Here is an 18,186-nt window from a genome sequence, read left to right as displayed (position 1 = left end):
TGTAGGATATTTACTTTCTACTGCTGTAATGAACATGGCACTACTAGAAGCTGTTTTATTTATCTATGTAATGAGATTTCACTTTACACTTTCAGTATAGATATTGACATCTATGGTATGCTATATGGTGCAGTGTTTGTGCAGTACTTTCACTCTGTAATGGAAATATATTATATAAAAGCTTAAGTGATATTTTAGAACAACATCAAACATCCAGAAGTTTATAGCTCATTATTAAAATTGGAGGCCTGATTTGCGACGACGTGGATGGAACTAGAGGGTATTATGCTTAGCGAAATAAGTCAATCGGAGAAAGACAACTATCATATGATCTCCCTGATATGAGGAAGTGGAGATGCAATGGAGGGGGTTTGAGGGGGTAGGAAAAGAATAAATGAAACAAGATGGGATTGGGAGGGAGAAAAACCATAAGAGACTCTTAATGTCACAAAACAAACTGAGGGGGGTGGAGGGAGGGGTGTAGGGAGAGGGTGATGGGGTTATGGACATTGGGGAGGGTATGTGCTATGGTGAGTGCTGTGAAGTGTGTAAACCTGGCGATTCACAGACCTGTACCCCTGGGGCTGATAATACATTATATGTTAATAAAAAAATAAAAAAAAATTAAAAAAAAATTGGAGGCCTCAATATGTACTATGTATTTGGGTGTTTATAGAGAAGAGACTGTTATGAGAGGCTGTCTGAACATAATCAGATGTTCCTCATTCATAAAGCATTGAAATATGAAGTACACTTCTTTGCAATTTACATTGCAATGATGCACCACAATTGCAGATACGTTGCCAGTTTTGTTGACCTTTCTATCCCCAGTGGTTAGGACAGTCTATCCCTAATGCTTAGTTCCTGGTACATGGTAAACATTTGACAGATGCTTATTGAGTAAATGAACCCAATTTCCAGGCTGAGGGTGCTCCTAAGCAAGGTCAAGTAAGTGGGGCACCATGGGAATGGGTAAAGGAATAAGTGGGATGGCTGAGGGGAAAGCAGCAGATTGGGAGGATACGGTGGGGGATTTCTGTGCGGGCTCTGACAACAGTGGGAGTTGGGCTTTCAGAGGCTTCCTAGAGGTTCCTCTAGGGTTTTGATTCAGAAAAAGAGGCCCATTGCCCCTTTCCTGGCTGTGGGATCCAAGGTGTCACTGGTGGGGTGTGTCTGGTCAAGCAGAAGGAGGGTAGAGAGAGGAAGGGGCAGAAAGACTCGGTTGACTCTAGATGAGGGTGTGCAAAGGTCTTGGGGGGGGTACTAAAACAGAGAGGAAGGGCAGTCCCAATAGCAGTGGGGAGAGAAGGTAATTTGCCTTCTCATGCTTATTGGAAAGCTGACTTCTTAATTTTGGTAGCCATTTCCATGTAAGAAACATTTTTCAGGTTGATTTTTCTAGGTTGAAGATTACGTATATTTGTAATAATAATGGTAGGATCAACAACGCAATAATACATTTACATAGGCACCTTCCATTTTCAAAGTGTATTATATGCTTTATCTCATTAGGTTGATCCTTACTTTATTTTTACATACAAGTATTCTGTGTATTATACAGTGAGTTTGTTTTCTAGGAATTGGGATGAGAGTTTAGTGTGTGCATGTGTATTTGTACAAAATATGCTGGGCTCTGGTTGCATCCACAATTTAATAAGTACAAATATACAAATATGGCACCTTGATCCAGAAGACAAAATTGGGTTTCCTGTGATAAAAACCAGCCCTGTTTTCTTTTCTTATCAAGAATAATTCTGGAACTTTATATATGAGCTCCTTGAAAGCAGGGATTGTGTTTTATTTACCAGTTAATAAGGAGAATTAGGTTAAGATTAGTTATACAGTGTTTTAACTGCTTGAGTTTCTTGTATTTGTGTTACCCCGCATATTACATATATATTTGACAAACCTTAATTAACTGCCTTAAATATATTATGCATCATGCTTGGTTCTGGGAAATTTAATGATCTCCTTCCAACCCAAGCATGTGTACCCAAGCGCGCGCGCACGCACACACACACACACACACACTCACACTCACTATCCCTGGCTTGAAGAAACTCCTGATGGGAACGTGGAGTTAGGAGATGTGTCGCAGGTGCTTGTCCGAAGTGTACAGTGGAAGGAGGTGGCCCAGAGGAGGGAGTGGTCTGTTTTACTTGGTTGATGGGGAACAGCTTCTCAAAGCTTCATGACAAAAGTCATCCTTGAGCCGAGTTTTGGAAGAGTATCATTTGGAATCAAGTGAATAACATCACAAAACTGTAACTTTCTTACCTGCACTTTAGGATATTAACAGTTAATCATTTTCCTTGAGTAGCATCTTCACTGGCTGAAATGTATCTCTTCAGGTTCAGAAACACATTTGAGACTGTTAAGAGTTTTCTCATCATGCATTGTGTCTGTTCCGTGTTGAAGTACTTGTAGGAAGAAAATTAAGTGCAGGTTTTGTGTGTGGGTTGAGAGCTGATCGAATTGAAGGTGTGTCAGGAACCAACTAGCAGAGTCCCCATATCATTCGAGTCCCTGGCATTGTTTTTTCAAGGCTTTCTTCATTGTAGCCGTCCTGGGTCCCTGATGGTAATTGGTTGAATCAGATTTAACAATGCAGTTAGATAAACAGTTGTGGCAGCTGCTGCCATGGCAACGTCACCGTCCTTACCCTCCCAGCGCGCGCCCCTTCCCCACCCCTCCTCCTCCTCCTGCTTTCCTCCAGTAAGTGCATACTCGCTAGTGGTCTGTGAAAGCAGCAGGGTTTAATGGCAGAGCTATTTTCTTTCCAAACTGTTCAAAATGATGAACGAAGATGCAGCTCAGAAAAGCGACAGTGGAGAGAAGTTCAACGGCGGTAGTCAGAGAAGAAAAAAACCCAAAAAGGTAAATGGCCGGAATTAGGAATGTCTGTAGAGAGATGTGTGTGTGTATGTGTTAGTGTGTAATGTCAATGAGATTACAGAAACCGTGGAGCATTATGAGTAACTATAGACTATAGCAGTGCCAAACATTGCTTTTTAAAGAGGCAGGTGCAGACTGCTGCTTTCTGAGAACAGGAAAGGAACCAGGGTTCGTAATGGATACATTGACTAGAGCATGGTGAAGTGAACAGAGATAAGGTGTGTTCTGCATGTGTATTATTGAGGCTTGTGGCCACTGTTGGATGCTTCTGGTGTTCACTGGCTATATACAGAAAGAGTCATTTTATTTTTAGGATGAGTGAGTTTAAAAGCAAATGTTAAGCAAGGTGGATTGTGAAGCAAAAGGAAGATTTTTGGCCAGATGTGTGCTCGGGGATGATCTTCAGATGGCCATACAGCAAATGCCTTTTGGTTCCGTGCTGAGTGTGTTCTTTCTAAGGAGAAGAGACTGTTGTGACAGGAGAAATATGATCCTCAGTGTGATGTTTCTTTGGTGTGTTTAGCTCCTTTACGGTTTTCCCAGACATGATAGTGTGATAGCTCTTTCATTGATTAAGATAAACGGCCAAGATAAAGATATTATGGGCTGGGGGTGTTGGGTACACAAAGCAGTCTGTAGGATTTCTTAGCCTGGCACACATTCCCACACCCTTGATTTTCGTGGAAACGATACCAGTGAGAAACAGTGGGAAAAGATGCAAACTATTCAGCCCCACCCAATGCCAGCACTTCTTTCTTTATGGCCTGACTCCTTCTGGAAAACTGTTGCAGCCTCACCGAGCAATATGAGCCCCACCTCGGACAGAGATGTCTTTAAAAAATAAATTCCCCTAAAATCCATTTATTTCTTGAGGCAATAAGATGGGCAGAATCTAAGATGATCCTAATGTAAATGCATTCCAACATTAGATGCTTTGCCTCTTGAATGAGCACGTTAAAAACATTATCATGGACAAATGAACATTTTTCATTTTGACAAAATGCAATGCATTTTAAAATTGCACTGCACTTTGAAATTATAGGTCTCTGGTACCTACATGTCTCGTGATCTAAGAAATTGGAAATCATTATACCTCTGATATTTAAAAGATCATGGTATTAGTAAACAAGATATTAGTCTCTTTCTATGGTGCCTTGTAATTTGATAAAAATAAGCATACCCCCATATAAAATTTTTTAAAAGAATAGCATAAGGATCGTGTGGTACAGTCTGATAAAGGCAAAGGATAATTCGGGGCAGGCAGGAACGTTGGGGGAATGTCCTTTTGTACCTGACGATTCTGGATCCTCCAGCCCTCGATGGCATTATTTGTAGAGCGTTAGCTAATTGATCAACATTTTAAAAAGGGGAAAAAAAAAACACATAGAAAAGAAAAAGAGAGCAAGAGATAGGGAAAAAGAAAGAAGGAGTTTTTGCTTGAATTCACACTCTCATTTCAAATTCCTCTGCAATTTCTCTCTGAAGTCCCTGTGCTGCATTAGAAACATTATACTCAGAACTATGAAAGGGGTGGGGAGTCTGTATCATGGAGATTTTAAGCTCTGAGTGTTGATCCTAAATTCACACGGCAAAAGCCATCTTAAAATATTTGAGGGGGTAGAGCTAATGAAATCATTATAGGTGATAACTTTAATATGTATTTAGTATATTTTCTCAAATATATTTATTTAGGAATACATTCTTTTCAAACTTGCAGTTGAAAGGATAGGAATTAGTAGCAAGTTTTGAATATGTGTATGAATTTTTACACACATTCAGAGGAATATACTAAAGAGCTATTAAAGCACAGTGAATATTGAGGATTAAAAGTAATTTCACCTAATAAGAAAGCATACACACCATACACACACACATGCACACCCAAGTAAACATCCTTCAGTTTGTCAAGTCAGATATAAGTGGGTTTGAATCTGAGCTCTATCCTTTTATATAGTGTGTTTGGAGCATATCATTTAATTTCTTTGATGTAGGTCCTCATCTATAAAATGTGAATTATTCTACGTATCTTTTGGTATTTTGTGAGGATTAGAAATAATGTACATCAAATTCCTTGAGCAGTATTTAATATGCAGTTCATGGCAATGACTTTTAGGTGTTGTTACTGTTTCTTGAATGGAAATTATTTATTGGAATAAGCCCTAGAGAAGGAAAGTCTGTTTATATTTTTAAGAGAGGCAGGATATAATATTCATACTTTGCAAAGGCTAGTAGTCATTTTTCAAAAGGTCAAAAGTTATATACTATAATTGGAAACTTTTTATCTCATACAAATTATTTGAGACTTACATAAACATACTCAGATCTTTAGATTACTGCTTCACATCTTTTTTTCACAGCAGGCATCTTGGATTTTCATATTTATAAGCTAGACCATTAAATATGCTTTGATGAGGGAATAATAATCAAGAGATAAGCATCTCTAATAAGGAAAAAAATCTGAAAAAAGCAAGAATTTGAGCAAAGCCAGTGCCATATCACTTTAATTGTCTGTTTTTCTACTAGTGGTTCACATTGAATCCATTGTAGGATTCTGTATAAGCACCCAGGACTGTGGACCACCGGGTTTACTGTGGCTTGGGTGTTGATCTAATATGATGAATCATATGCCTTGAAAACATGCCTCTTCCTCTAGTAAATATTTAACAGATGAGCCATAATGCACTTGTTTATTCTACATCTCACTAAAGTAATTCCTCTGAGGGAGAGAACTAAAGGGTCTTTTACCACGAAACCCACAATGTGAGAAAATAAGCTCAAGGGATTTATTTTCTATTAGGATTTTAGTGAGTACCTTGAAGATGGAAATTATTCCAGCTTTTCTTAAAAAATTTCTATTCTGGTTTCAGTAATTGAGCTTGTCAATGCCCTCCACGCAGAGACCACCAGGAACACACCTGTGGTTGAATGTGTGTTGGGTTACAACTCATTGCGTTGAGGGAGGATGCACATCATGAGGAACTGAGTTAGAAAGGTCTCATAGGATTTGGGTTTGGGCTGTAGCTGGTTTAAAAAAAAAAAAGAAAAAGAAAAAACATTAGCAATCTCTCATTTAGCAGGAGAGGGGCACGTCTGGTATTTTGTGGCTTGGACAGTGTTCATATTTTGTCTGTGTTCAGGCATGATAAGGGGGTGGTGCCATTTCTGACCTGCCCCATCCCAGTCACAGCATGGCCTTGTCTAAAAATGATGCTTCTGTGACATTGTTTGTGTTCAGTAGAGGAACACAAAGGCCAATGGGATAGTATCAGTTAGCTCCTGGATGCTGCTTTTCTCTTTCTCAAGCTTGAACACAAAGATACTTTTGGAGAGGGAGAGAGATTTATTTGTTGCTGGATGCTCTTTAGTGTTCAAGGAAAATAAATCAGATATTCTTGTTGCTAAAGTATTCAGAGAAATCTTTTTCATCTGCTACTTCAGCAGATAGTATCCTTCAGGCCCAGTGATTTCACACAAACGAATATTGCCCAAGGTACAGAGTTGGTGTGGATGTTCTAGCGGCTGTTCTATAGAAAAGAGGAAATGGGAACTACTCTAATTCTTAGCTGGAATCCTGGACTAAAAGGAAGCACTGAGACCTATATGGTGTCTGGATGAGAGGTTTTAGCCTAGTCTAAACCCTGGACAATGTGGCGAAAATTTCTTATTCCAGACAATATTTTGGTAGATTAGGTTAAAATAATTCAAGACCGTATTAGAGTGCAGTACCCCACACTTTCCAATTTTGCATCAGTGACAAGGCAGTGGATTTGTACCAGAAGAAGCTGTAGGAGCCTTTGATAATTTACATAAATGAAAATGGAAATGCCCCAGCATCAATCACACGTGACAGAGCCATCTGAAACCACTAAGCCTTGTGAATTCTTTTAAACGAGTAAACAACTAAATGGCTTAATAACAATTCACTCATTTGTTGGAACACCTATATAAATATTCAAATATAAATACTATTGTTTTCAATAGAGTAATGTGGTAAAATGGCTTTGTAGCACATTTTATATTCACTTAAGATGTTTTGTTCTGGGCTGTTATTTTAGAATAGTCATAAGCATTGCAACATTTTTTGGTTATATATCTTTTTATTGCTGTTTACTTGCCACTACCTAAATAGGGAGATGAAAGTGATACCAGATGTATGACTGAAATGTTGCACCACTGAAATGTGAATGAGAGACATAGAAAAAAAAAGTTTATTTTTACAGCAGACACAGAATGCATGGCTTTTTTAGTGGAATCAGGTAGCAGATCCAGCATTTGGGTGTTCAAATCTTCTTGCAGTCAGATTAGTTTTGACTTTAGCTGGTGCCTTACCTCGTTCAATCAAGGCTAGAAAGGCTTTCATGTACAATTCATCCTGAAAAATAGCCCCATTTCTTCAATTTTCCCAAATAACTTATGATTTACCTTTTTTTTTTAAAAACATGAGTTTATAACCCAAAATAGCACATGTTGCCTGAAGACAGCAATTCCCCATCACTGAAGGTATTTCGGATGACCATCTGTCAGAGATGATGGAGATTTTTTTACTGGAAAGAAAAATCCCATACAACCTGGTATTCTGTAGTTTTCTTTTCATGTCTCTGTTTCTAGCTCTTTCTACCTACCTTTATGATACTGATTTTCCACTGATAATTTCATATGTAAGTCATAGCTAAGATATTCATTGCCAAGGATCTTTTTTAGATACTAGTAAAGTGTTGTCTGCTGCCCACAGCTACCAGAATTACCTGGGTTGCCTTCTAAAAGAAGAGAATTCTCAGGACCCACTTCAGACTGGCTCAGTCACTTTTGGTGATTTGAACAGACTTCCAACTCCTTGATTTTATGTACACTGGAGGTTAGAACCATTGCTTTAGAATGTGGTCAGCGGGCATGAAGTGAGTTATTTTAGAAGGAAGAATCTCTAATTTCAGTGAGATGTGTTAGGTTATTACATGGCTCTTAGATTTATTTCTTTGAAGTGTAGACAGCAATGACAAGGACGTGAGAATAGAAAGCACTTTCCTTCCTATTCTATTCTACATCTGGGACGTAGAATTATTTCACATCCACCATCTCATTTGATCTTTGAAATAATTCTCAGTGAGTATTTTTACCCCAGTTTTGTAGATGAGGAATTGGAGACTCAGACTCTATGTGGGGATGGCACTGGAGAAATGATAGGCATTTTTCCTACTTTTCAGCAAATGACATGTTTTGAACCATTTCTCCCATGGAAACCAGGTGCTAAGATATACCTCTGTGTCTTCTGCAAAGCTTCTAAGGTACCTACAGTTTCATCATCTGCTAAGATATCCTCCGGATTTCCCCCTTCAGTGTTACTTCCTGTCTTTTACCCATTGAATACATTCTCTAAAATGCTGACTCGGATCGGGGAATAATGCATAAGGGTGATTTCTTTCCTGGCTGTTCGTAATATTCTTCCAATCAGGACTCCTCTTTCCCCTCCTTTTGGTCGCATTACATTTTACGTGGGTGTGGATGTTTCTTTCAGACTATACAGACATGTACTAGACTTTGAAAATCTACAACAATGAATGGGATAATATAAATAAACAGGTATCTTTATGTGGTTTAGGTGTATTTAATTAAGCTAGCATAAAAAGATCTTGCTTTCACAACTTTGTTCTAATTCTTGGGAAACTTTGTTAGTATGATATTTTCAATAATTGTCCTATGAAAGAACATTTAAAGAAATTTAAAGAAAATATGGAAGAACACATTTTCTCATATACTCTTTCCTGAAGTATTTCTGGTTTCTTTTTCCTTCTCAATAAAGTTTCTGAAGAGACAAGTGAATGCATATTGAAATAGGATTAAGATTTTTAAGTCTGCATTTGTTACTATCTTGTCCCAATTTAGAGCATACTAAAGTATAAATATGCCCACAGCTTTGTTTCTTTCCTGCTTGTATTGTGTTCTAATTCCTGCTGGTAGCAGAAATAAAACCACTATTTTTATCTCAGTGGGCACTGGCAGGATTCATCACAACAAATAAACTTACCATCTCAATTTCCTTTTACTTGAAAGGGTAGAGTTGGGATTGCTACCAAATGAGACCATCTTTTTTTTTTTTTTCACCTAAGATTTATGTATTTATTTGAAAGAGAGGAAAAGAGATGGTGGAGGGAAGGACAGAGAGAGGGAATCTCAAGCAGACTCCCCACTGAGTGTGGAGCTAGACACAGGGCTCCGTCTCACAACCCTGAGATCATGACCTGAGGGGAAATCAAGTCAACATTTAACTGACCAAAACACCCAGGCACCCTGAGACCATCTTTTGATAGAAAAAAATGAACTATTTTATACACTTGAGACCAAATACATATGAGAGAATATTCCTCTTCAAAATCCATTAATACCTGCCAACGCTTTGTGGAGCGTCAATTTTTAAAAGCCAGAAGGAGAGAGTAAAATATATTCTAATTAATGATACACCTAAATCTAGAGGGTGAGCTTCTACTTACTTATCAGACTTGGTTTTTAGTTATGTTTTTCTGTTAACTCACAAACAACTATCATCTTCTACCCACTAATTTGTGTTAGTGATGTACTCACTAAGACAAAGACCTGATTTCTAACGTTTGCTTAGTGAGCTTCAATTTTTAAGAATCAGCTTGTTTAACTCAGTTTAATTTAGGTGTTTCCTCCTAAACCATAGGAAAGCTCCCTTCATTCAACAATTGTTGAGTGAACATTGAACATTGAACATTCAACATTGTATCGGTTTGCTAGGTGTAGAGCACTGGATTTGCTTTTACGGCATTTCGGGGATGAAAGATAATGATTGTTACCTTCATGGAGTTTGTGTTCTGTTTGGGGAGACATTTCTATTAAAAAAAAAAGTAATGAGCAATTCAGAAATATTAGAAGTACTATGTAATACTTATACTTAACAAGTATTATAAGTACTATATTGTGCAATGCCAAAAGTAAATTCTGTAGGAGCCTGGAGAAGGTAAGAGATCAGTGTGATTTGATTAAAAATTAAGCTGTACAAGTGGGTGAGTCATTGCCTTGAGCCTTGGATTATGGCTAATGCTTAAGTGTGAAGAGTGAGGATAGATAGGAACCCAAATGGGGCAACCTCAACCATATAATTACAAGTCACACTTAATATTAGGAAACTGTTGAGATATTTGTTGTAGTTTAGAGCCATAAATTTTGTGGGTGAACTCTCCCTGACCTGTCCTTACGCTCTGTGCCTTGGTCAATTTTAGGCTCACGTTTTATAATCCATCTCATGTGGGAGGCTTATTTTGTGTCCTTCTCTTATAGCATATATTTCTTTAATCACTTATCTACGAAGCCTTGCCCCACTTGTATTTGTATTTATAAATTATTTCTTTAGTCAGTTATAAATTCCAATAAATAAGCCTCCAGATTAATAAGGCATCTCAATTCAGTAGGGACACTTTTTGTACTTATACACATAATCAACCTGTGCCTTTACCTTTAGAGAAACTTCTGTGGTTACCCTGGGATTGTAATTGTCTAGAATACTTACTTAAGAACTCCTAAGACTCTACATGTACACGGTAGCTGAAAATGGCTTTTCTGATTTGGGTATTATTACATTTGCTCTATGTTAGCCTTAGCCCACTTTGTGTACTGGCATAATTTTGAGTTTGTTCTGAGTGACCAGGTCCTATTGGACTTTCAGATCCTTGAACATAAAGTTCATGGCTTTTCCTTCCTTTCCACTTGCTGTCTGTCCACACATTTCTGTGCTTGGTCTTGGTTCATCTGCACTGGTTGTTAGAGTGACTCATTGTCAATTATTTTACCTCCAGCTGCCTTGGACGTTCTCTCCATAAGATCAGAACAATTTTAGCCACTGCCACTTCAGAGAACACTCTAGGTTAAAGAGAAAAAAGTAAGGGGGCAGATTAGAAATAAAACTATGGAAACAGAAATAAGTGTTAGGATCTGTGTTGATTTGGAAAGTTTGAAGAATTTAAAGATGAAAGGTGGACCATTGTAGAATGTTTTACTGAACACTAGTAAGTGATACCCTTTTATACATATTTTAATGTAATGTAGTAATTTATTATACCATTAAAGATCATTAACAACATTTTAAGAATAACTATTTCTCTGTGAAAGTTGAGCCAGTGTACATAAGGGTGTTCTAACTGGAAAAAAATACCAAAATTTTTTAAAATAATAGTAACATTATGAAAATTTTATATGAGAAATTTAATATTTTCTGTGTGATGATTTCAGTTCTCTTTTCACATAATACTTATCCCTAAAGATTCCTTTTCTCAAATGTTCTATATGTTTGCCCTGAATTCAGAGGGTGTGATGGCAGGATGCCTCCTTTATTTTATAGAATTGTCTTGTAATCATTGCACTGGGTGAAGAGTGGGAGCAGGGGAGTGGCAATAGAGATAAAGCCCAGTATTTTAGAATGAAAATGGGGAAAAAAATAAAACAAGTACAGACATTTTGCATTCAGTGGTTTGGAGATGCCATCAGAAGTAGTAGATATATTCATTCTATTGGCTTCTTAAATTAGTATGAATATCTGCTGTAATTTATTCACATCCAGTCTGACCTGTATCAGATTAGAGTGACATGATTGTTTTTTTTCCATATAGCTGTCACACTAAATCATTTCAATATCCTCTTGAATCAGTCAGATTCAAAAGGCTAGGTCTATGTAAGAATTTGAAATGTGTATATTGTTGGTATGAACTGTAGTAAATGTTTGCTAATTGTTCATGTTACTTAAACTTTGTATGATCTATCACATATTATTGTTTGTGTAGAAAAGCTGTTCAAAAGCTCATAAATAAATGGCCAATGAATATGCTTTATAAGTAGCCTATAGGAATTTGTTCTGCCTGAACGTGAAGAGATTATTATTATAATGGTGTATTCTTATAGATCATTCTTCTGTCCTAGTACTTTGATTGGGCTATATGCCACACATGTGTGCGTTGCTGGGTCACACAGCATGTAATGATCATGTATGTCTGTGACAGAGTTAAGGCAACTTAGTTACACATAGCGTTGTGATAATTCTTCTAAATCTCATGAAGAAAAGCCTTTCAGTGTGGATGTGAGCTTCCCACCTTCTGTAGAAAGTCAAGATTACTGTTCTATCCTAATGATAATTGTTATCCTGTGTGGTACAATATGAGAAAGATTAAGTTATGTATGTAGCTCCTCCTCTACCCATTTCAGAAGACATGTGTGGAGTCTGTGGATTCAGTAGGATAAAATACATTCACACCTAAGACTTATCTGCAGATCAGTTTTGTTTTTGTTTTTGGTATGTGTTTCAAGGTACTATAGTTGTTTGATGATTTTGAGAACATAAATCTGATATTAGAGTAGAGTTTACATTGCAGAGTTTACCTCCAGGTTCTTCCAAAGGGATTTGGTTCTCCCAGTACAATGTACAGAACAAAATAAAACAAGTGACAGGAGCAAAATAAAGTGTATGTGTAAAATTCTTTTTTGAGAAATTTGTATTTGTACTTTGAGAACTCAGAAATTGGCAACACTTTCCTTGTCATTTGCTTTATAGTAGTGACTGTGAAAAACCTTACTATGAATTACCCATTTGTTTTCCTGATTTTAGATACTTTTGAAAACCACCTTATTAAAGCATTAATAAAATGCCAGTAAGTAACATATTAAGTGAGTAACTCTTACTCACTTAATAAGAGACTCAGAATTGGTCCATGTACTGAGGTGTTTAAAATGAGGTGTTAAAATGAGTTTGAACTGCTCAGCTAGTTAGGACATAGTGCTAATCTAGCTACTGCTATTCCACACAAGCCAACTATTTTCATTTAGTCTCAAAAGCATAGACTTCATTCTTAACCTCAAGAGTAACAGATCAAGGGGATACATACAGTCCAGGAGAATGTTGCCAGATGTGTACAAATCTAAATCTACTACCCCAAAAGAACACACTTAAAAAATGAACATTCTATAGACACAGATTTATGTGTTAAAATTACCCCCTAATTACTTCTCTTCTCAATATGAAAAAGAATTCTAGGCCTTTTCCCAAAGGCCCATGTGAGGAGTAACAATAATGATATAATAAAAGTAAAATGGAGGTTCTCTATTGCTTTGTGATAAAGTTAACCTAATTCAAACTTGTTTGAATAAATTATGTTTTTTTCCAGTACACTGAACAGTTTAACTATAGAAGAAATCCTCATTAGGAAAAATAGTTTACCTCATTGAAAATTTTATAATAATAACAATAGGATGAACATTTTTCAATAATAAGAAGCAATAATTAATATATATTGAGAGCTTATCATGGTGTTCTGCACTACCCATCATGCTAAGAGTTCTATGTAGATTATCAAGTTTTATCTGCACAATAATTCAATGAGTTGGCAGTATCCCATATTAAAGAGGAGGAGATTGATGTCTAGAGGGATTGAAAAACTTCCCTGACTGAATCCATATAACTACTAAATGATGGACCCAAGATGCTACCCTAAGTCAAAATGACCTTCCTGCCTTCTCCAAACCCCTGTGCTATGATGATAGAGCAACATTTTAGACAATTAAAATAGGATCAAGAATTAAAAAAAATAGAGGCTTCTTTATGTTCAAAACCCAGTGGCCCAATCTGCCTTCACTGATTAGTCAGTGAATCCAAAATGCTATTTTGATGGATTTTTTTTCAAATATAGTTCAAAACAGAAGTATAAATTCAAACAGGAAAACGTTTTTTATGTGTAGTCATTGAGTAAAATTATCAGATGCACTCATAATATTCAAGCCAGATTTGAGTTCCTGGTCTTAGCACTGGAACACTGAAGAATGAAGCTTTCTATGTTGATATTTCCATCTGCATTTAAACTATTTTTGTCAAATGGCTGATACCCTTAACTAGCCTTTTCAATATAAGGGGGAATTTGTTAGTGAGTTCATGTTGTTTGTCCTAATTCAAAAGGTCACTAATCTGTCATGTGCTTCATAATCTCATTACACAGCAGGGACTTATTTCCAGTTGTTAAAGAATCAGTAGGAGTGATTGGGCTATTACATGGGGCAATCAAGCATTCGTATACTGATTCATGTAGGAATATGAATTTTAAACTACTTTTTGAGTAGGTAGGAAATATCTTCCGACAGGAAACTCTTCCAGTTGACCTGACCCAAGTGGCTTCCATGCCTGATTTGTGAAGGTGGTTCTTGGGCTATAGCAGCAGGTTGTATGTGGTTTGGGAATTTACTCTTAATTTGACAAACTGCCTTATAAGATAAAAAACTATTGTTGCAACAATTTTCTGAATCACCCACTGGCCAGAGTCCAGTGGAAGAGTGAAGTTTGGCTCTTTATTGCTTCCTTCTGATAATAATATTAAGGGATGATTATTTTGAAAAATCTTAATTTATAATTTATCACATATGAAGAAAACTAGCTGAATGGAAGTAATTTATCCTTTGCAGAGCAATGAAGAATTTTCTCTTTTGAAAAAAAAATTGGGTGATGGATTTTGAGGGTTGCCTATATAAAACAAAGGCAAGAGTTTGGGAAAAATGATATACACACATAAATATACATTTGGACTATTCTAGGTCTCAGATACAATACTATGGGAAATAGCTTTGAAACTTTGGATTATTTAAAACAATAGGTTTAACTGTACTCTAATTCATAGTTACCTGGTGTTAAAGTGTTTTCATTATTGCTATCATCATAAAAAATTTTCATAATGATAATTATTCATGTCATGTACAGATTTTAGATTCTTGTCCAAAGTCGGATTATTAATTTGGAAGTCATAAATTGAATTTCCAGTGTTCAAACAGGCTTCCCTGCCCCTAATGTGGATTTGACTGTTTTCCTGTGTATATGTCAGGATTTATGATGGCCGTCTCATGTTCTGACCGAGGAGTCAAGGGTTATGTGGAGAGTATCCGGAATGGCCTAGTCTATAATCTAAATATCATGTACATTTCCATTTAATACCTTAAAGGTAATGTTTTTGGAATTATTACTGTTTGGAATGGTTTCTCAAGCTCATTTCAAGGTAATAGATGATAGGTGAGTTTGGATCATATCATATTCTTTATATCTGCTGTCTATTGCTTTCTATACTTCTATATGAATATATATCACCTTTTTACAGTATCTTTTTTTAACATCCAGAAGAGCCTGTTTTTAAGTAGAGCTTGTTCAATACTACATGAATTACTGAAGTGAACAGTTGTGATTAATTTAATAAACTAAGTATATGTGGTCCAACATGGAACTTCTGGAATATTTCTGATACAGATGATTATATCACAGGGCGATTGAAACTTAGGAGGGTATAGCTGGCTAAGTCTTTCAACATATTGAATGTTCTGGAATATGAGAAGGATCCTTGGCATCTGTTTCATGACAGCTGTCTAGTACACATTTATTTACTATTTGTCCAGTAATTTTAAGGCTGTATAGCTCAGATATTTAATACTAGGATTTTGTCTTTTTAAATCTTTTTTTTAAAGATTTTATTTATTTGAGAGAGAGTAAGAGCTAGAGAGAGAAAGTACACACAGAGGGAGAGGGAGAGAGAGAAGCAGGCGTCCCAGTGAGCAGTGAGCCCAATGTGGTACTAGATCCCATGACCCTGGGATCAAGACCTAAGCCAAAGGCAGATGCTTAGCCAACTGAGCTGCCCAGGCATCCTGAATTTTGTATTTTTAGAAGACTTTGTCTTTTTAAAAGATTTTTATTTATTAGCACGCGAGAGGGGGCACACAGGTCAGGGAGGGGCAGAAGGAGTGGGGAAGGGACAAGCAAACTCCCACTTGAGTGAGGAACTTGACATGGGGATGGATCCCAGGACCCTGAGATCATGACCTGAGTTGAAGTTAGACGCATAACCAACTGAGCCACCCAGGCGCCCATTGCCTTTTCTTTCTACAATACCAATTTGATTATTTTCCCTGGGCCTACCATGATGACAAGTAATTATGTCTGTTGACCCTAAACTGACCTCAAGGAAATGAGGTGCTTATACCAATTTAGGTAACGGATGACAAGTGTCTGTGTTATAGTTGACCAAAATTCAAGTTCTATAGTATAATATCTACTTGGAATTGGAAATTCTGAAACTGAATATGAATATATCCAGTGGAATATGTGTGATTATTTATATATATGTGTATGAATAACAAATATTATCTTTGGATATTGCCAAATAATAACAAAAATGCCACAAAATTTGCCATGTTTCCTAAATAAATAGTATTAGGTTGTTATTTAGTAAAAGTTTTCAAATTATAACTGCAGCCAATATTGCAGATAACATTTGATAATTGTCATTATTAAAATAAATTCTGGGAAAGGTAGATTTCAATATTGCTTTCTCAAAAAATATATTGTAGTTCTTGACTTCACTTTCTTCCATGTGTCTGTGAAGGTCTGTATTTCTTTAATGATGCAGAGATATCTTTTCTTAGTATAAAATTAATTGCTTTTTGTTACAATAAAAAACTGTTTTTGTGTGGCTACGTTCTCAGTTGGGAGAGGATGAAAAAGACCAAATAGACTGATAAATAGAATCTAAATCTATGATATTAATTGAAGATTATTTTTGTTGGCTGGCAGTTGTAGGTAGGTATTTTTTATATTATAATTTTAAAAATTCTTGAAAATTAATAGCATATGTGAAAGTCAAAGAACTGAATTATAGAGAGTGGTATTTTGTCTCATAAAAAATTCTGCTTTTTAAAAAAATTATGAAACTGAATTCCATGTAAATATAAAAGTAAGGCTAAAAAATAAATATAAAAGTAAGGCTGAAATATCAGTGGCTGTTAATTCTTGCTAATTTTCAACTAAATATATTGAAGGTTTTAGATTATGAAGGGAAAATACTCTTTCGTTTCTTTATTTCATTTGATGGTTCAAATGGCAATTTACTTTTTTTTTTTTTAAGTGGTAGGTAAAAAGCTCACCCCTCCGATGATTTTAAAGTAATGCTTTATTTTAAGTTGACCTAAAACATTAAACTGAAACTTGAGTTTTTTATAAATACACACAGACACAAACTCTTTTTTTCCAGTAGATACACACAAATGCCTTTCTTCCCATGGAAAATTATGTTTGCACCTTATAGTAATACTGTCCAATTGAAACTGTATTGCTTTTAGGTGTTAAAGATCTGTATTCTTTATTTGAAAGAAGTTCTGTCTTGTTAGTTCTTGAGGAACATGAGGTGCTTTAGAATATGATTATGATACAGCTGCGTTTTCCTGTGAGTCTCACAGGAGAAAAAGGTCCCTTCTACCTACCTCATCGTCTCTCTGCACAGATTAAGCTCTCTCAAGAATACTCTGGGTGGATTATCATGATGATGGGATTTTGTGCCTGATTTAGTTATGTTTCCCGTAGGCAGGTGCCAGTTGTTCTGTGAGCACATACATAACATAGCAGCAGGTGGTACCAGGTCAGGATTCAGCTGGGATTGAGGAGGAGGGGCTCTACATTCCACAGGGTTACCTCAGCCCCTTTTTGTCTCCATGGGCGAAACTGGACGTCTCCTCCCCGCCCCCCCACCCCCGAGCCCAGGTTGCCCACCTCGCTCTAAGAGCTTCAATCTGTGGCACTGGTCCTTGCCACAGAGTACTAGTCCTTGCTGCCCCAGTTTAAGAAAATCCAAACTGCCGTGAAAATTATAGCCTTGTATGGTTCTTGGAAAAGTTAACTTTTGTGATCTAAGCCACGATTGACAATTAATTTCCTTGTGCATCTGCGGAGCGTCTAACAAATAAGAAATGTTAGACTTGAAATTTAAACAAGTACCTTACCTCTCAAATTCTATAGAAACCTATCACATCACTTATCCTGTGTGTATAATAAAGGTAATGATTATTTTGCTATTGTAGTCAATATAAATATAGGAATGTGCTCTCATGTGTGTGTGACAGAATGTGTATGAATATAGGTGACTTTGGTGTTTGGTTATTACTAGTTTTCTTTGAAAGTAATAGAGGCAGCCTGGGACCGAGAACCCGGGTGGAGTTGGGCAGGTCCCACAGGACCAGGCAAAAGGGCCCTTGGCTTGGCGCAGGATAGAAATCGAATGCAAGGAGGAGAAAGTAAAAACAGATTTTATTGAATAATGTGAGTGACAGAGAATAGCAGGCAAGAGTTTCTAGGAGACTTGGAAAGGAAAGGAAAATGAGCCCTGTAGTTGTTTGGGGTTAGGGATTTATATTGGAAAGGGATCTAGAGTACGTGTTCCTTCAGGAATCCAGGGTAGGGTCTGATCAAAGGTGAGTGTCATGTGAACAATA

The 18,186-nt window shown here is 36.7% G+C and overlaps 1 protein-coding gene across 11 annotated transcripts in view; it reads left to right on the top strand.

The window, feature by feature from the left end:
- The window catches only part of ANK2 (ankyrin 2), a 655,140-nt gene that overhangs the window by 327,877 nt on the left and 309,077 nt on the right, over window positions 1-18,186 (top strand). For 7 of the 11 annotated variants that reach the window (XM_044224221.1, XM_044224219.1, XM_044224215.1 and 4 more), the window contains exon 1: window positions 2,687-2,877. The exons of 2 other annotated variants lie outside the window; for them this stretch is intronic. In XM_044224221.1, coding sequence (XP_044080156.1) covers window positions 2,794-2,877 — 84 coding nt within the window. In that variant the 5' untranslated portion in view covers window positions 2,687-2,793. Of the gene's footprint in view, window positions 1-2,680; window positions 2,878-18,186 lie in introns of those variants that run through there. 2 more of the 11 variants (XM_044224181.1, XM_044224179.1) reach the window with 1 other exon arrangement.

This window comes from Neovison vison, chromosome 11 (genome assembly GCF_020171115.1).
Source record: "Neovison vison isolate M4711 chromosome 11, ASM_NN_V1, whole genome shotgun sequence".
In the NCBI taxonomy this organism is placed as follows: Eukaryota; Metazoa; Chordata; class Mammalia; order Carnivora; family Mustelidae; genus Neogale; species Neogale vison.
Note: the sequence above shows the minus strand (reverse complement) of the source record. Positions and strands in the feature narration are given on the sequence as shown.